This window comes from Canis lupus, chromosome 26, assembly GCF_003254725.2.
Source record: "Canis lupus dingo isolate Sandy chromosome 26, ASM325472v2, whole genome shotgun sequence".
Lineage (NCBI taxonomy): Eukaryota > Metazoa > Chordata > Mammalia > Carnivora > Canidae > Canis > Canis lupus.
In genome coordinates this window covers 24,184,485-24,203,667 of record NC_064268.1, presented here as the reverse complement: position 1 = coordinate 24,203,667, position 19,183 = coordinate 24,184,485, and the positions used below count along the sequence as shown (strand labels likewise).

Here is a 19,183-nt window from a genome sequence, read left to right as displayed (position 1 = left end):
AGAATGCGGCTGCTAGCGGAGGCCGGGGCGCCCCTCCAGCCCTCCAGCCCTGGCCCTACCTCCACCCAGTGCAGTCCGAGGACCGAGCTGGCCACTGGCGAGTTGCTGGCGCAGCAGCAGGCTGATTGCCCGACCGGTCAGACCAGGGTGTGGGCAGCCAGGGCACCGAGGCCACCCCCAGGGGCCCAGAGCCCACGGTGCCAGCCTGCCCTCCAGACACACTTGGGGTCTCCCCTCACTTGCATTGTCTGATGAGGTCCAGTCCACTGAGCCTGTGGTCCCACCCTCTGCTTTTCTGGAAGAAACAAAAAAGGGGAGGCAAGTTATTTACAAATCCTGAGGCGTCCTGGGGACCTAGCCAGACCCCTCATGAGGTGCAAGGGGCGCCCCACCCCAGGGCTGCTTCTCCAAGGGGACATCTCCCGTTTGGGACATTCAACTGGGCTGAAGGCCTGGGGCAGTGATTGGAGGGGCTCCCATGCACTGATGCCCCGTAGGAGGAGCCACTTCAGCAAAGTGGCCCGAAGTCTCTGCATACAGCCCCCTCCTGGGACTGGCTGACCCAGGTCCTGGATGAAGCTGGGGGTGGCCATTTCCTCTGGCAGAGCTGCCTAGGGACCTCCCAGCCCCCTCCATCAGAGACAGGCCCTGCTGTGTCCCCACTGTCTGCTGGTCTGACTCTCGCACTAGACCTGGGTTCCAGAAGGGCAGGAAGTGGGTCAGATACATCCCTGTGCCTGCAAATACTTATGGTGAGATGGTTGGCCAGAGCAGTGACGGGGGTGCTATGGCTGAGGGGCCCAAGGACAGGGCACCTGGGCCAGCTGGGGCAAGGGACAGGCACTTGGCAGTCAGGGTCTCAGGAAATGGGGAGAATTCACTGGGGCATTAGGGCAAGGGGCCCCCTTGGCAGAAGCCCCAGCCGCAGCCCAGAGTGGCTAACAACCAGGGAAGGTGGCACTTTGAGCCTTGCGGCTGTGTCAGGAGGCTAGGGAACCAGTGAAGAGTGTTGAGCACAGGGGTCACCTACTTGCTGGTTGGGTGGCAGCAGAGAGGCCTGGGGCTGTTGGCTGAGGTGTGGAAGGTGGCCTGGATGGGGGTGCAAAGGAGGACACAAAGCCCAGGCCCCAGGGGACTCCAGGATTGGGAGAGGTGGGCAGGGAGCCAGAGGGGCCCGAGAGGGTGACATTGCTGGGTAATAAAGTGAAAGGAAATTCAGAATAGCCAAGTCCAGCTCATTTTGAGAGTAATATAAGCAAATTTTGAAATATTATTGGGAAGTGGGCCGTGATTGAGTTGGAAATACGCTGTTGATCGGACTAGAAACTTCATGAGGGGTTAGAAAGAAACCAGGACATGGGGGTGGTGATGCGTCAGTCCACAGAGGCCAAAAATGTGTGGCCAGGGGTTTTAATTGCCCTCTTCCCACACCTCCCCTGGACTGGGCTTCAGGGAGCCCACGGAAGGCAGTGTGGGTTGTGATGGACAGCAGAACAGATGCGGGGGGGAGGGAAGGGGTAAAGCCACTGGGAAGCCTGTAGTCCCTTGTCCATGAGGGGCTGAGTGCCCTGCCTCAGGGTACACCCACAGGTGAGCATGAGAGGCTCTGACTCTGCTTGGCCCCATGGGTGAAGGTGGCAGTGGGCAGTTATGTCACCATTCCCAGGACTTGGAGCAGCAGCTCCTCCCCAGGCCACGGCAAGGGCCCCAGACACTGGTGGGGCCCATTGGCCACTTCTGTGTCCCTCAGGGCTGCCACTCACCACCCTTCTACTGTTAGGGCCTGAGCAAAGTAATGAGAAGAGCCTAATGAGGCAACTCCTAAGTAGAGCAAATCTCCACAAAGCCCCAGGGTGCTGCCTTCTGACCCAGCCCGCCACCCAGGTCTCCAGCTTCTTCCCTATTGTGGGTCTGGCCCCCAGCTGCATGGTCCCACCCATGGGCACTTCCCGAGGATCCCAGAGTCTGACAACAATGTCCCAGTTACCACTGTGTTCTAATGTGTATCTAGAAGCATCCTGAAAGAGGAGGCTTTTATGAAAAAAATGAAAGGCTTAGAAATAGAAAATAAGAGGGACGTCCTGCATGTCCTGTATGTTCAGGAATGCTGGCGTGGTGGAGGGAGTGGTGGGGACTGCCCCAGCTCCGAGGCAAGAAGGCGCAGTGCCTTCCAGGCCTTCCAGGCCTTCCAGGACCCCAGCCAGCTGGCTGGAACTGGATCCCGCCAAGGCCCCCGCCTCCACCTCCACTTAAAGTCACACCCTGATTCAAATTCTCTGTGGGCATTTTGGATGTAAGGAAGAACAGGATAAATTGAATCAAAATATAATGTGAAGCAAGACTTGAAACCCCAAGTGCAGAGAGTATGTGGAGCCTAAGAAGAAGGAGGCGAGAAAGGCTAACTACGGGGGAGAGGCTCCCTCTGGGCGGCCGGCCCTGCCTGGAGAGCGCACCTGTCCTCCTTGGCCTCAGTGATCACGGTAATGAAGGATGTAGAGTCTTCCATGGCGTCGAAGTACTCAGTATCTTCATCTTCCTCACTGTCTTCTCCTTTGGGAGTTAAGAGGCTTCCTAGAGACACACATGAAACCGCTGCCTCAGTTTGCAACTCTGTGAACTCACTCACTTGCCTGAGGAAGTCCAGAGCCCAAAGGGTGCCCCCCGCTTTGGACCCTGCCTCCCAAGGCCCCCTCGTCCCCTCCCCACTCCAGTCATCCAGTCACCTGGTCTGCATTAACCTGGCTATGGCTGCCCTCGCTCCCCTTCCTCGAATGAGCGTCCTGCTCAGCGCTCTGGCTCAGAGGCCTCCCTCCTGGAAGCCTCCCCCGATCTCTCAACATGCTGGTCAGTGTCTCGCTTCCCTTTCTGACGGGCCTGTCACCCCCTGCCCAAGCCTAGGTGGGCCGCCACCTGGCGCCGGGGCAGCCCTGCCACAGAGGGAGTTAGGCTCACTGGACTTTTCTTGTGAGAACTGGAGCCTAAATGCAGAGAGATAATTGCCCTTTGGTGGTGGGTGTGGGAAACACCAGCACACAGGCAGGCCCAGATGCGGGCACGTTAAGAGGCATGTGCATCGGGGCAGAGGCTGCGTAAGCAGAGTCAGCTGGCCGAAGGAGGAGTAGACGGGGCGCCTGGGTGGCTCAGCGGTTGAGTGTCTGCCTTTGGCTCGGGGTGTGATCCCGGGGTCCTGGGATCGAGTCCTGCATTGGGCTCCCCACAAGGAGCCTGCTGCTTCCTCTGCCTCTGCGTCTCTCATGAATAAATAAAATCTTAAAAAAAAAAACCACCAAAAAACGAGCAGTAGACAGAGCACAGGTTGGATGAACAGAGGCCGAGCAGCCCTGAGCATGGGGCCCAGGCTGGTGGCCGTCACCCACTCACCTTCGCTGAAGCTCTTGGTGGGGTTGGCTGTCCGGCCGGGGGCGCTGCGGAAGGCGCGCTCGAGGCTGTTGTGCTGTTTGGCTAGCTGCTCGATGGTCTCCTCCAGGTGGATGCGCTGTTCTTGCTCATACTGCAGGGCGCGCTGCCATTTCCGGCTGTGTGTCTCCGCTAGTTCCAAGAAGTCTCTGCAGGCCTGGGTGGGGGGAGCGGTGGCTGGTGAGCACGGGGCCTGGGGCAGGGGCCTGTCTGCCCCACACCCCACCTGCCAGTCAGTGAGGAAGGGCCTGGGGTGCTCTCACCCCCCCAGTGGGGATGCTCCGAAACACTTGTGCTGCCCTTTCGGCTTCTGTGGGGACATGGGGACTCTTTGGCTTTCTCAGAGCCAGCCTGGGGACAGGCATCTGCCCTGGGCGGCATCCCTCAGTCAGGATGCCATCTGAGAGTGCCAAGCCCGGGCTGTGGCTGGCAGACGCTAGGTTTTCAGACGGCCGGGGCCTGAGTTCAGCTGCTGCATCCTCAGGGTGCTGGACCTGAGGTCTGTCCCAACCTGTCCCCATGAGAACCCGAGGTATATGCAGCTCTGGGGCCAGTCTCTGTCCTTGGCACGGAAGGAAGGAAAGCCACATTCGGCTATCCTTCCTGGCCTAGAGAGGTAAAGGGTCTTGTCTGGCACAGGAAATGAGACTGGACCTTTCCACGAGGTTACCTCAAAGTCTGTATCTGCTTTTTAAGTAAGGTTCCCCTTCAAACTTGTGGCCTACGTGACACCCAGGTTCCTTCCAGCTTCCCAGGTCTGTAGTGGTTCCACTACGCTCTTACGAAGGAGGGGTTGTCATTGTGCCCCTGTCGTCAGGGAGGGCTCGGGCTCAGCTGTCCCCAGAAGGCAGTGAGGTCTGAGCCAGGGACCCCTGGATTCGCCCCTCCCGGCCTCCTTTAACTCAGTGTGAAGGGCCAGGCTTCCTCGGCCCACCGGGCACCAGCACTCTCCGGCCCTGCCCCCAGCACTCCCCACGCCCTGTGGCACCCGCTGCTCTGCTCAGCTCCACATCATCACACGCTGTCTGACCCCTGCCTGACCCTGGGGGTTGGAGTCTTGCTCTGCTGGAGGGAGAGGCACAGCACCCTCATCCGTGCCACAAGGACAATGCAGCCCTGTCCTGAGGGCTCTTGGGAGGAAGGAGGCAGGAAGGTGATGTGGAGTGCCAGGCCGAGGAGTGCTCTCTAGACACTCGTGCGGGGTGGGGGGGTACCCCGCAGGCATCGGCAGCTGCCCACCGGCTCACCCCACTGCTCTGACCAGTCCCCCCCCCAGGGATGGCACTTGCGCCAGCTCGGTCGGGTCCCCTCATTCACCCCTCCACCCCCCACAATCTCATGTCTACACGTCAGCTTCTCTAGTGACCATGCCTGTTTCTCTTTGTCCCATGGAACCTCCAAACTCAAAAACTGCTCCAGACATTTGCTGGATGAGTGGACACCCTGCTAAGGGCTGGGTGTCGGGGCCTCTCGGGAGAACAGACGGACGGTGCCTCGCCAGAGGGGGCAGGCTCCTGCGGGGAAGGGCCCCAGCCGGGGCCCCAGAGGGCAGGCTGCCTGGCAGGCCCCAGCAGCACCCCGCGCCTCAGCCTTCCCTCCTCTCATCTCCCCTCCCAGCACCCATGAGGAGTGCCCCCCATCCCCACACACACCATTCTGCAGATGTGATGGAGGCCCAAGGAAACCAGCAAAGGAGAGTCAAAGGGCTTGTTATCAGGCCTGCGCTCCTGCGCAGGCCACGCTGCCCCTCTGAGCCTGTGTCCTGTGAGACAGAACAGTAATATCTGCTCTCACAGGTCCCTGTCCGCCTGGGCCCAGCACAATCCTCAAGGTCGGAGGAGTGGCAACATCTCCCATTGACATGTGAGGAAACTGAAGCTCAGTTTCCAGCAGCTCCCCTGCCAGGCTCTGGGGAGGAGGTGTATTCACTCCATCTCAGATTCAGGAGCTTCCCACTCTCCCTGAAAGGTCCCTCCTGGCCACACCTAAGCCACTGTAACCCGCTTCTCCAGGAGGGGCAGGGATTTATACAGGCAGGTGACCTGGCACAGGTTGGGGCAGGAGTAGAGAAATCTCCTTATGCATTTATCAGGCTCTGGAGACATAGAGAGGCTGCACCCAAGGCAGCCACAGGCCAGGGCTCTTTAGTTTGTAAATTCTGGATCTTTGAGGCTCACCAGCTGGTGTGGGGCTCCATTCACTGAAGCTCATGCAATTTGGGGATGAGGACAGGCCCAACTCTGCTGCTCCCTGGCTTGTGACTTGGAGCCAAGCCTTTACCACCCAGGATCCCCCAGCAGCCTTGTCCCTGGCCCCTGCTCCTCTCTCACCACTGCAGACCCCAGGGTGGGGGCCCTGATGGCAGACACATGACCACCCACTCCAAAGGCTGACTAGAGTTTGCCCCAGTGGGTACAAGAAATAGTAGTGGTGTAGAGTGGTGGGCAGAGTACTCTTCTGGGCACCTCAGAATGTTCCAGATGCGTATAGGAGTCCTGGTGAAACAGGCTCTGAGGTCACATGGCCAGAGGCAGCAGGCCCAGACCCGGACCCCAGCTCCTTGTCCCAGAGCTCGGGCCACTCTGAGTCGCCCCTCCCTCGAGATCCCTATCCCAAGTCCTCCTTGGCTTTCCCACAGCCCCAAGCTCAGCCACGGTGCCCAGTCAAGTTAGTCTCAGATCCTGCTGCCGGTTTGCTGACCAAGGAAGGAGTCCTCACACCTCAGGGGTGCCGGTCCACCTGGCTGCTGGCCCCAGCAGCTTGCCAGGCCCTGTGGAGCTGGGTGTGTGGAACAGGTCAGAAAGAGGCCCAAGTGCTGGTGGAGGGGGAGCACCTCATTTCCCTGGGTGGGCATGGGTGCCAGGCACACCGCTTCAGCAAAGCGCCTTGCCAGCTCCCTCCCCCGCCCCCCGAGCCTGAAGCCTAGGGAGAAGGAGCACCCCAAGGCACGAGCAGGATGGGCGCCAGTGCCAGCCTTCCCCACAGAGCCAGGCCTGCCTGTCTCGGGGTGAGGGTGCAGGTGCCTAGGCTGTGCCAAGCACTCGGCCTTTCTATGAGCAAGATGCACAATGGGTGCCTGATGGTCTTCTGGGTTCTTCTTGGTCTGTGGGTGCTCTGCCTGGTGGCATGCTGCCCCCCTCCCCCACCGGATGGCCTGGCAGCCGCACCAAGCCAATGCCCTCCTCAGCACTGCTCCCGCACACATGCCTTCCACAGCTCCCTGGCGACTTCTACAGCTCCAGTTTTAACACTGATGGGCACTTTGCTTTCATAGAACTCCCGGCATTTACAACAGGACAAGTCATCCACCCTTCCACCCTCACGTGCCTACCTGGTGTCCCTCCTCAACTGCCAAGGTTTCTTCCTCTGCTGCTGCCAGCCTTCTCCAGGGCCCATCCCAGCCACGCCGTAGAGAGGCCGGCGCCGGCCTGGCCCCCCTGCCCTGGAATGCTGAGCTGGGCTGTGCACTGTGCGCTCACTAAGCTGGATTAGGCCTGGGGCCCGCCGGGGGCTGGCTGGGGGCAGCTTCCGTGGGCCCAGGGAGGAGCCTGGCTGACCCATACCCTGAACTCCGTCCCATTTCCCCTGAGGCTCGGCCACGACTCTCAGAGAACTCGCATCCAGCCCTGAGCAAGAGCAGTTTCCTAAGCCACTCCGAAGCCCCCTACCAGAACTAGCTCTTAAGTGATGCAAGGGACCAGGATGGAGCAGAACAAGAGGCCCGGCCTCTGGGCCCCTCATGGGCACTGCCTATGCCTACCCTGGGCCAGGCTTATAGCCTCCTGGGCCTTGGTGTCCTCCTGCACAGTCCCTGATTCCATGACCCACTGAGCGGTCGCCCTCTGGGTGGGAACAAGGTTCTGGTCTCCCAGCCCTGTCCCTTCCTCCTGCCCCCATGGCTGTTGAGAGGGTCCCCGAGATAAAGAGGTGTGGGGTCCTGGGGGTAGTGCCGTTTTACCTCTGTGTGGAGGCTGGGGAGCCTGCTGAGCTGCCCGCAAGCAGTGAGAACCCAGAAGCCCAGGACTGAAAAGGCACCCTGTGTACTGGAGCTGGTCTGCTCAGCAGGAGGCTGGGGGTGCTGCTGGGCCTGCCCACCCACTACTGGCTCTCCCCGCTCAGAAGCCCCAGCTGGTGAAGGGGCTGTGAGGCCTCTCACCCAAGCCGTGCGAGCTCCAAGGGGAGCTGCTGCTGGTCATCCTGACAGGGATCCCGCGGGTCAGTGTCTCCGAGCTGCAAACCTTTGCCCAGCTGTGCCAGGAGGAAGGAGGACAAACTCTAATCGCTTTTGTTGCTCCTAATCCTAATCCTGACAACGACCTCGCCGTTCCCCAAATATAGGCAGGTGAGCAGGGCATGGGGTCAGCCGTCCTGGGTCCTATGTCTGTCCTGTGTGTAGCCCAGGAAGCCTCTCGAGCTCTCACAAGGGGCTGCAGAGCCAGGACCCTGCTTAGGCCTGGCCTTCAGGGGCTGCTTGGGAAGCACTGGCCCCTGCACTGTCACCGCCTCCTAGACAAGTGCATGAGGAAGGTGCCAGAGGATTGCTGGACGTTGGGGTGGCTGGCCCTTGGACTCAGGGAGGAGGTGGGGTCAGGCTAGCGGGGACCTGAGGGCTCCCCAAGTGGATGGGTAGTTGGGCCTTTCCACTCTCAGCGTTGCTGGCGCTGCCCACCTACCAACTACCCCACCTCACTGGTCCTCACACGGCCAGCATGACTGTGGACCTGCCTCTCACTGGCCTTTTATCATAAAGTAGCAAATAGAACGAAGGGGTGCAGAGTCCTGGTCTTCCCGAGCCATAGTGCATGGCCAGAAGCTCACGCCTGGGGAACAGGGTCTCTCCTTCTCCCCCTCACCAAGGAGCAGCTGAGGCTGCCCTCAGTTCACACCTCCCAAAGGCAGGAAGGAGCAGTGCTGAGATTCAGGCCAGGCCTCCGTGGCTCAGAGGCTGCTGCAGCAGGACATGCACAGCCATCTCAGGCCTCCAAGACCAAGAGCGGGGACCCCTGGAGCCAAGATGGTCATGCTGGGCTAACCTGGGGCTTTGGGGGGGGGGGTAGTCCCTCTAGGTCAGGCCCAGCCAAGCTGCCACGCTGTGTCTTCAGCACCCTCCTGGCCCCTAGAGGCTGAGCAGCATCTAGGCCAGGCCAGGCCAGCCATCCGCCTCTGTCCCCTCCTCACACTGCACTCAGAATGGCCTGCTCAGCACACACGGAGGCCAGCCCTTCCCAAACACCGAAGGGACGGTCATGGCTTCTCCTTGATATGATTCAGGGCACTGGAGAGGCAGCTTTTCACTTCAATTCAAACTTTAAAATAGCCCTTTGCACATTCTAAATAGTTTACCCCTTGAGCACAGGAACCAGCACCATCTGGCCGCCAGTTTGCCAACTGATTTTAAACAGTTATGGAATCTATTTTTATTCATCCCCCCAAGCCCCAAATGAGCAAGCTGTCAAGAGCAGAACAGTGGTCAGGTGGACAGGAACCTGCCCACGGGCCCCAGAAGGACAAGGGAGGGCAGCTCCGGGCCCCTCACCACTGCTCTGCTTGGGTCGGGGGCAAGAACCCCTTTGTGATCTCCAAATGGGGCTAGGGGAAGCCTTAGAGCATTTCGGGCAGCAAACAGCTCCGATCTGGGGCTGTATTTCTATGATGCCCCGAATCTGAGGCCTTGGCCTACTGCTCCGTCTATCTATCCTACACCTCATGCCCGGCCCTCCTGGCCCTCCTTGTCCCCAGCCTGTCCACGCCTGCACTTTTCTCTTCTAGCCTCCTTCAACCGGATTTGGAGCCAACTCCCTCCCAGTCTGGCTGTGCTGGTGCCTCTCTCCACAGCGTCCCTGCCCCAGAATCCACACCATCATCTTGTCCAACCAGCTCTACTGCAGGCACCAAAGAGCGTCTCAAGCAAGCCACTACCTTCTTCAGTAAACTGAGAGGCCCAGAGTGCGAGGCCTGTCCCATCAGGCCCTTTGAAGTGGGCCTGCGGGCCAGTGCCACTTCCTGCCCCCACAGGGCACCTCGACTGTCTGGTTTCCTGTGGGGCTCGCCCACTGCCCAGCTCTGCTGACTCACTGGCTGCACAAAACCTGTTTCTGGGAAGGACCCTCCTGCATCCTACCTGAATCTGTGGGACTGACCACTGGGCCTGAGTCCAGCATTGTGAGGCTGAGGTGGGGATCCGACAGCCAGGGCCCCCCCATTCCTCCAGCGGCTTATGCCCGCACCTTACAGTCCCTTAATAGCCCAGATCTCTCCCTGCACGCCGCTCTGCTGGCCCTGCTCTCAACACACCGAGCAGCCTGGCTGGTGGCGCCAGCTCCTCCCAGCAGTCTGAGCCACCAGCCCTCCATAGGGGACAACGAGGCGCCCCCTAAAGGGGTTCCAAGTGTCTGCCCCTGCCTCACCTGTAGTCCATTCTCCAAGCAGCAGGGGCTCTTGCCAAGATGTGGGTTGGACCACTGTCCTTGGCTGCAGGGGCCTCATTCAGAGTGCAAAGCGCAGTGTCCTGCGTAAGTGCAGTCTCCTGTGAGCAGCTCCTCTCCCCAGGCCGCCCCTCCACAACTGCCAGCACTCACCCCGGCTGCCCCCTGCTCCAGGCCTGCCCACCTCCCTCCAGGTGCCCTTCCCCTCCTCTCCGGCCAGTCTGTACCCGGGGCTACGGCCCCCCAGCCTGCTCTGTCCCCTCTGAAGGTCTCTTCACCTCTGACATGCCTTATCATCTGTGTGGTGGTTTCCCCGAGGGGATACAGGTTCCCCAAGGCTGGGCTTTGTCCGCCCTGTGCCCCAGGGCTAGACCAGGGCCTGCTCGGATCACAGAGGGATCACGGAGGACCTCCTATGCCTCCGTGTCTGCCGAGGGCTGCACACCACCCTGCTGCAAAGTGCTCAGCAGATGTAAGCCAGGCTGACCTGAACTCCTGGCTCCTAAGGGCCCTGGGGTGGCCCTGGGGTGGCCATGTGGTTGGAGGGGCTGAGTCCTGGGCTCCAACCCAAGTCACACACTCTGAGGAGCCTCCCACGGCTCAAGGGTGGGGGCTGTGTCAGGAGCAACTGCCTTGTTTGGGGGCAGCCCCCTCCCCCACAGGGGCCTGGAGGAGCAGCCGGTGGGGAACAAGCCAGAGGCTGCCAGCCTGTGGAGGGGCTCAGAACTGGAGGGAGCTGACACCAGCACCCGCCACTCAGCCCTCCATGCCTTCTAACTGGACTGTGGCTGCCTGGGCTAAGAGGAGGAGATGTGAGCGGGTGGCATATGGAGGTCCCGTGGGCTTGGTGGCAGGGAAGTGGGCTGCAGGCAAGTCCCTAGTCAGGCTCCACTGCCTGGGGCCTGCCAGAAAACCTGCTTCCCCAGGCCAGGGAGGGGAGACTGGCCCTCACGTCCCTCTGGGGCAGGCTCACCCCCAGAATGTCCATGGCAATACTGAGGATTTCTTCTGCTGGGGGCAGGGACCATGAGGCTGGAACACAGGGTAACCATGGGAAGCCCAGGTCACACAGGAAAGTGCAGGTGTGCTGGGCCTGGTGACAGGTGACATGTCTCAGCCCTTCTGCGCAGACGCCACAGCCAGCACTGAGGATGGCCCAGGGCCCGGGGCTGTGGCCCCAAGAGCTCGTATAACAGCCAGGCCTGCAACGTTATGCAAAATGACATCTCTGGGTCTGAGGTGACACCTTACTAATACAAATGATGCTGATGACAAGGAAGCCACGATAACACCAACCTCGTGTGGCCCTTGTGAGGAGCAAACAAACAGGAAGAAACAGGGCAGACTGCTGTTGTTACACCACCACCTGCCCAGAGGCCTGTCCTTCAAACCAGGGCACTCTGCTTTATCCCAAAGAGAAGTTTATAGGAAAAGAGAATGAAACCGGAATTTATTCTTTTCCTTTATGGAAACTAACACCCAAAGCATGAGTTGGTCATATGTATTAATTCAGTCATTCTCCCCTTTAAACCATGTGACCAGGCCAATGCGACTACACACCAGCATGTCCTGGATCCCAGGAAGGATGCCGGATGGATGATGGGGCCGCTGAGGTTCCAGGCTCCATCTAAGAACCAAAGTTGTTCATCGGTGCTCTGAGTTCCCACCTCAACGGCAGGCTAGTTCACAGTTACCCAAGCAGGAATTCATGCAGGGGACCCCTGGGCCGCCTTTGATCAGACTCACAAAATCCCCCGCTGGGGAGATCTGTCACACGCGACACCATGCCACCGCCGCTCCTGTGTTTTCACTACCTGCTTGCTCTCACCTGTTTGCTAAGGCTCCTGTACGCCGGGCCCTGTGCTAGACATGGAAGCTTCAGGGCTTCCTTGCAGGGTGCCCAGGCCAGCAGGGGGGTGGGCGGGACGCTGCTGCAGACACTGTGGCCCCGTGGACAGATGTGGCCATCGTTCGTACTTTCCTTCTCTGCCTGTGAGTGACCCTCCTCACCTGTAAAGGCCCCACTCTGTGGCCACTACCTCTGCTCTCTGCAGGCCCTCGCTGGCTCCCAAGATGTACAGTTAGCACCCAGGGGTCACTCTCTTGGTGGGGCTGTGATGATCTGGGCTTGAGCCTACCTCCTGGCCAACTGTGAACCTCCCCACCCCTTCCCCAGACCCTCTATGTACTTGGCCTTCAAAAGTGGGCATGTGAGCTGCGGTCCCCAGGGCCCCTTGAGAGGGCTGCATTGCCGCACCCACGTGTGACAGAGCACCACTATGTGGGTCCTCTGGATCGTGAGCTCCAGGGGCAGGGCCCAGTCCCCGTCTGGCATGAGCCTGGGGAAGGCTCAATGGGAAGCTGCTCAGGTCTGGGTTCAAATCCCAAGAGGCAGAACCTTCCTAACTGTAGGAGCCACATGCTCATGGCCTCACTACAAGGGAAGAGGGGAGGGTTGCCCTGGGTTCACTGCTGTGCTATCCCAAGCTGCTCAGATGCTGCCCCCAGAGGGGCTGCTCCAAGGAGCCAATCTCTGAGTCCTGCCAACGAAAACCACAAGCGGAGGGAAGGAGGCCAGGGTTCATTACAGCCCATAATTGTGAAAAACCCAATTATGACTTAATTTCATAAAATACTCTTCCTATTTCTCTGCGACCAGGCTGGATCATTTCCCTGCAAGGAGGAGTGATAAGAGTGGCGTGGGGATGTGACAAGTGGCTCCACGGGCTGAGGGCTGGATGCTGGACCTACTTTCTCACTGACCTTGTTCAGGTGAGGAAATGGAACAGGAACGGCTTTGTAAATGCTAACAGCGGGCAAACATGAGATGTGGGCTGCTTAGAATTTTCTGAGATACGACACCCACTTTGGTTCAAGTATCACATATTAAGCACACCCACCGGACTACTGTTGGGGACACAGGTGAGTTAAGATCTGAATCTCACTTTGGGGAGACAAAACCTGATGAGGGGCAAATGTCAAAGTAACCGGGGAAGCTCTGCACAGCGGGCTCAGCGAGGCACAGCAGTGCCTGGGGCTCCAGGGGGTTCTAGCTAGAAGGAACGGCTTCCTGACAAGGAGCTTGGAAAGCCTCCTGGCCGTGTGGGGTTCTAAAGGATGAGAAGGGATCTGCCAGGTATCTAGAGGGTGGGGAAAGTTCTAGAAGGTACAGCACAAGCAAAGGCACAAAGAGGTGGAACACTGTGGCACTGTTCAACATTCCTGATCCAGAAACTTCTGAGCATCTTGTTGCCTCCAACACTTATGGAAGGAAAGGGGGCTGGGCTCCACTCGGGGTGAATCTTACTGTGCCGGCCCCCTGTGAACAGTGGCCCGGGAATGGGCTACATCACTAACCATGGCTCCTGGGGTCTTAGGGATTGTCAGAGAGCCCCCTCACGCTACCCAGCTGAGAGCTAAAGGACCTAAAGGCTTGTGATATCAGTGGCCTTTCCCAAATTTGAAGGAGATTCGATTGACCCTCTGACTTTTCTCCGAAGGATGGACAACCCCAGATTCTTGGCCATCTTGGGTAAAAGTAAGGGTGATGCAGCTGATCCCTCCCTGTGTGGGAAGGATGCTGCTTGCCCAGGGCCCTCTAAAGGATGTGTTTCCCTGTAAGGCTTTGGCTAGCCATCCCTCATTTTCTGTTCCACTTGTATGACCCAGGCTCAGTCAGAGCCCATGGGGTGGAAAACCCACAGCCATTCACAGTCCATAGGAGGAGGGCCTGCCCTGAAGTGGCAGTGGGAATAAATGCCTCAAAGTCAGGCATGGGGGATGCTGGAAGCTTCCCTACAGAGTAAGCATGATCAGTCAGGTCAGGAGAAGGGGGGTGTGGAATTGCAAAGGGATCTCAACAGGGGGCAGAAACAGGTTTCTCCTTCACAGTAAGAACTGGCCTGTGACCCAAGTGTATGCCTTCTGGGGACAGTGGGGGTGGCTTCCACCCATCCTGAGTCCCCAGCTCCCCAGGAGGGGCCCTGGTGGGGCTGTAGCTTAAACGCAGGTTCCTGAGACTGGTGGCTGTGTCCTAGTGGATGCAAAGGCACCCAGTCCATGTGCTGATCTCAGAGGGGAGGGAGTCCTTGCCACTCTTGGGGGTCTCATCCTTGCTGCTTCTGAGACTGTGGAGGCCATCACTGCCCCTCTGAGCTACACGGAGCAGATCTGAGCTCGCATCTTGGCTCAAATACCTACCAGCTGGATGACCTTGAGCAGCTCAGGTGACTTCTCTGAGCCTTGGTTTCCACTTTGCACTAACAATACCTAATGGTATTAACTAAAGAGGTTGTAGGGAGGGGTAAGTGTATGTGGTGTGAATGTGCATGGCTTCCTTACAGATCCCTGGTCCAACCCCCTTCTATTTTTTTTTTTTTTAAAGATTTTATTTATTCATTAGACACAGAGAGAGATAGAGGCAGAGACACAGGCAGAGGGAGAAGCAGGCTCCATGCAGGGAGCCTGATATGGGGCTCAATCCTGGGACGCCCTGGGCTGAAGGCAGGCGCTAAACCGCTGAGCTACCCAGGGATCCCTCCAACCCCCTTCTATAACATGGGTGGTGGCCAGGGGTGGGGATGCTCTGCCTGGGTGGCCTCTGCACACAGTGGGAGTTTGGACATTTGGTGTCTTAGAACTGTCCACCCAGAGCTGACTTGCTTCCTGCCAGGTGAAGAGAAACATCAGGAAGGCTCCCCGAGGGAAACACAGACCTCCATGAGAATCTGAGCTACTAGCACAGCCCGTTGGGAGCCAGCACCTCACTTCTGTGTGATCCCCCATGATGGAAGGTGATGGGAGAGGCCCTCGCATCAGGTTCATGGACCCAGCCCAGCTAGAGCTGCAGCTCTCCTCAACAGCTCTCCTCACTTGGGTCCACATTCCTGGTGCTAGAACCACAAACAGGCTTTTGTAACCCACCCCAGGGGCTTGCTTCCCATAAAACAATTTATGCGCTTAGATAGCAAACTTTCACTGTTTTTACTGCTTCCTACAGACTGAGCCTCTAATGCCTGATAAAAGATTTCTGCTAAAGACGCCAGCTGAGAAGCTCATTATCTGGGAAAAGCCAAAACTGCTAACTCAAGACAAAGTAGCTTCGGTCTTGGCAGGCAGGGAAGGCAGTGCCAGGGAAGCCTCGAGCGGGTGATGGCTTCCAGGATGGACAGGGAACACAGGTGTGTCATTCTGTCATCAAATGCTTGTATCTGTGCCCGTCACTGGGAAAAGTGCAGTGATCCCACCCCCTAGAGTCCGGGGGCTGTAAGGAGGCCGTTGGCCCAAGAAGCTGAATGGGGGGGGGGGGAGGAGGGGGGCGGTGGTGGTGGTGGTGGTGGTTAATGCCAGTGTAAAGCGATGATGAGACCAACTTGCAGGGCAGCTGCAGCTGCAGCTCAGCAGCCTCTCAGTGGGCATGCCCCGGACGCAGCCCTGAGCGCTGTGGGCGGAGGTCTGTACTTGCCCAGTGCAGGGAGCCAAGCGCCTGGGGATGGCGTGTCCCAGCAGCCTAGAAAGAGGGTATGCTGCCTCAGCCAAGGCCCGAGGGGGAGGATTCCTCAGGCTTCCTCCTGCACCAGGAGTGGCTCCAGTGGCAGGGTGGGTGCAGGAGGGTATGAGTGGTGGGTGTGGCTGCTACTCCCCACATGGACTGGCCACAGTGAGTCAAGCTTGGGGCAAGTCTCTGATGCCCACAGTGTCACCCAGGGGTCTTGGCCTGCATTGGCTCCAGCCTCCACCTTCCCAGCCTGCTCTGGGACTATAGCCTAGTCCCGACTCCTAGCCCTGCTCTGGTTTGACCACCTTAATTTGGAAGCTGGGCACCAGTACTGCACTAGTACTGCCCATTGTCTTTGGCCAGCCTCTAGGCAGCCTCTAGACAGGGCTGCTTCCCCTGAGGTGGCCTCCGTGTCCCCACACCTCCCCTCTCTGGACCTCCTTGCTCCCAGTGTGCCACCCTGGCCCTGATGTGTGGCTCCTGGGGGCTGTCCTTGGGAGGAGGCTGTTGTAGTTAGACCTGTGTCTGCAGTGGGGAGGCCTAGATGAGCACACACATCTTGGGGGGAAAAACTCACCAAGCAGGAGGAAGAAGGGCCCAGAAGCCAGAAGCATTATATTCTCTGCCACCATGGAGAGACCCTCCCGCTCCCAGTCACAGCAATGTGGCTTCCAGAATCCTGTGGAAAGTGGCGACCCCCGGGGCTGTGCCTCTCAGTTTACAGACTGTGGCTACTCATTTGGCTACTGTTGGGTTGGCATGACCCATGGCAGGCTCATCTTTAAGCTCCTCTGGCTAAGGGAACCCATAACGCCGGTCCTCCACCTGCAGACATGCCCCTGTGGTTACTGGGTTCTGCTCCTGTTGCTTCTGAGTGGTGTACTAGGGAAAGGAGCAGCGGCAGCTGTGGTGGATCAGTGTGGCAGCCTTGTTCCTAATGGGTGGGGCGGAGCCATCTGCTCAACTCAGGGCCCTGGTCTTCCTCACCTAGGCCCGAACCATCAGCAAGTCTCAATCAGGATTCTGCACCCCACTCTGGTTTCCACCAGAATTACAAAGAGGGCAGGGGGGCTTTGGGAAATGACCTGAAGCCATCAAAAAATGGAGCCCTGGTTTGTCAAGCCTCCTGGTCACCAGCTACTCAGGGACTGCGGTGCTGGTGACAAGGAGCTACTTCCCTTTTGGGAAGCTCTGTGCCAAGTGGGTGGGCACTTACATTGATCATAGCATTTGAGGTGATGCGGAAGAGGGTGGCTCGCTCGTTGACGACCTTCAGCTTCTCGCAGCTCTCATAGGGGATTTTGAGGCCGTCCAGCTCGCTCAGGGAGCGCTGGAGTGCAGCGCCGTGCTTGGCGATGAGGTCATTGCACGTACTGAGGTCATCCAACTTCACGGAGAGGCTCTTGATGGTGTAGTGTAGCTCACTCTTGTCAGCTGGAGAGGTGGTCTCGTCGTCGTCGTCCCCAGAGTCATCTGTGGAAAGAGAAAGTTGCCATGGTTGTTAACTGACCAACAGGCACCAAGATGCCTATGTGGCCAGGGCCCCGGAGGAAGGAGCAGATAGAGCCGCTCAAAACAGAGTGCCCTAGATGGTGCCAACTCCTACTGCCAGCCAGCCTTCCAGGGTGGGCACAGGCCCTCCTGGGTCAGTGGGAGGGGATAGGAAGGGGGGACCAGCCCCGCAGACAGTGCGTGTACTGCACTTTGTCTGGGGCAGGTTTGCAGGCACCCGCCTGTGTGCAGGGCCCCAGTCCCCTAAGCTGCACCATGTAGCCCAGGGTGCACCATGCTGACTGGAGAGGTAGAGACTGCTGTGAGGACCAGCTCCTGTTGCAGACCAGAGACCCTGGATAAAGGCCACCTCTTTTCCCTGCATCACAGGCCCAGCTTAAGCTGACCCACACTTTCCTGCCGGCCTCACTTTGTCCAAAGCTCTACACCCACGCCAGGGGCCCCCTGTGCCCTGCAACACTTGAGGCCTTTCCCACTGGTCCTCACTGCCTGGAACCTCCTGACACCTACCCCACCTTCTCAGAGGCCTCACCCCTACCCAGCCTCAACCCCCTGCCCCCTATCTTCAAAGCCTACCTGAAGACACTCAGGCCAAAGTCATGCTCCCCCACCCTGCTGCCACTCTGTGCCATCCTCCTATAGCTCCCTACCTGCCTCCCCTGTGGCATTTGTTGAATGCCTTCTGTCCAGACACTGGCTGTGGCATCTCCATGGCCTTGTCAGGGTAGAGACTATACTATCTCCCAGGGACAGACAGGGGGCTGAGGATCAGACAGGTGAAGTCATGCCCCAGGCCACCTGGTTAGTCTGCCTCTGTAGCCACCTTCTTTATGCCGGGCCGCTGGGCCCTCTGTGAGTGGACCAGGTGTGTGCCCCCTCGTCTCCTGGCCGAGCCCTCTCACCTCTCACAGAGCTGCCCAGGCGCCCTCAGCATGGCCCTTCTTGGGAATCTGGGGTGCCTTGGAGCCCAGCCCTCGGCCAGCCCTGCTTGTGTTCAAAGGGCTGCAGGGTCATGAGGACCTCAGGGGACGCACTGCCGCGGGTGGGGCACAGGGGCAGCTGGCGGGGCTCTGCTGTCGCTTTAGCACTAGGCACACGACAATAAAGAGGCAGACACCACCATGTGAATGCCAGAGCCTATAACTGCCAGGGGTTTCTGCAATGTCTTGTTTTAGAAATAATCGGCACAAAACATTTTTTCTTTTGTAAAGGAAATCTATAACCCAAGATACAAAAATTTTTAAAAAGACACATGCTGTGAAGGAACAGATTTCTTCCCACGGTAGACAGGGTGCATGGGGGTGGCCATGGCTGTGTTTCTACTCTGAGCATGCCCCGAGCTGGTGGCAGTGCCAGGACAGCCAGCAGCTTGGCCCCTGAGTGGGTTGGACGCTGGGGGCGCAGCATCCACTGCACACTCTGTTCCCGCTGGTCACAGGGGCCGTGGGTCAGCATCCAGGCTTGAAACAGGCACTCTCCGTCCTCCCACCACAGCCAGCCCAACTACCGCTTGGAAATGCCCTGGTGTCTGGAGACTACCTGTGTTGCACCTGCCTCTGGGCCACTTGCTTGATCAGTGTGAACACAGCCTCACAGTGGTGGGTGGACAGTGAGAAATGAGAAAATGCACTTTCTTGGACACCAAGCCACCAGTTCAGGGTGCTGCTGATAAGGGGGCAGAGCCAAATCTGAATCCAGGTCTGTCAGGCATCACTCACTTATGATGCAATCTCCTGTCACCTTTCCGGGTTCAACACATGTAACAACCAGAATGGCCAACCACCGACCGATCAGAACAGAAGCTGCTGTGCGCTGGGAGGGGTGTGTGGGGGACACGCTGGCTGTGGGTCAGTCTGAATGGGACCCCTCCCATTCCCCCACCCCTGTGCTCTAAGCAAGAAGCACAAGTGGCTTAACTCTGAGCATCTGCCTGTATGGTAGGCAGAGATGAGTAACCACATTTCTCTTTAACTTGTTCATTAGTACGCCTTTAAAAGCAGTTCTTAGGGTCCAAGTTCAGGTCCAGCGGCCAGGGATGAGAGGATGTACTTGTTCTGCTCCCAAGTCATGGGCCGTGTTGTTGGGGAAGGGATGGGAAGATTCTATGGGTCAGGGGTTCCCAGCAGCACAGTGTGTTCTATGGGGATGGGCAGGGAGAGTCTCTCCCAGAGGAACAGTGAGATCAGGAGAGCGAGTGAGGGAGGGCAGGTGTGGCGGTGGGGCAAGAGAGAGGGAGGCAGTGGGTGAGTGAAGGAATGAATGATCTTGGGAGTTTCACAGGAGGCCTATCCAGGGGTTCTCAGTGGAACACACAGAGGAGCCAGGTCACACA

At 58.5% G+C, this 19,183-nt stretch overlaps 1 protein-coding gene and 1 long non-coding RNA gene across 8 annotated transcripts in view; one reads left to right on the top strand and one right to left on the bottom strand.

Annotated features, from left to right (window-relative positions):
- Window positions 1-19,183, bottom strand: part of OSBP2 (oxysterol binding protein 2) — a 196,067-nt gene that overhangs the window by 13,460 nt on the left and 163,424 nt on the right. For all 7 annotated transcript variants that reach the window (XM_049102071.1, XM_049102070.1, XM_025474558.3 and 4 more), the window contains 4 exons: window positions 16,556-16,812; window positions 3,382-3,574; window positions 2,454-2,571; window positions 244-295 (listed from right to left, as the gene is read on the bottom strand). In XM_049102071.1, coding sequence (XP_048958028.1) covers window positions 244-295; window positions 2,454-2,571; window positions 3,382-3,574; window positions 16,556-16,812 — 620 coding nt within the window. The remainder of the gene's footprint in view (window positions 1-243; window positions 296-2,453; window positions 2,572-3,381; window positions 3,575-16,555; window positions 16,813-19,183) is intronic.
- On the top strand, window positions 13,008-14,804 carry LOC112676819 (uncharacterized). Its single transcript, XR_003146730.3, has 2 exons — window positions 13,008-13,380; window positions 14,515-14,804. It is a non-coding gene; the product is annotated as an uncharacterized LOC112676819 (long non-coding RNA).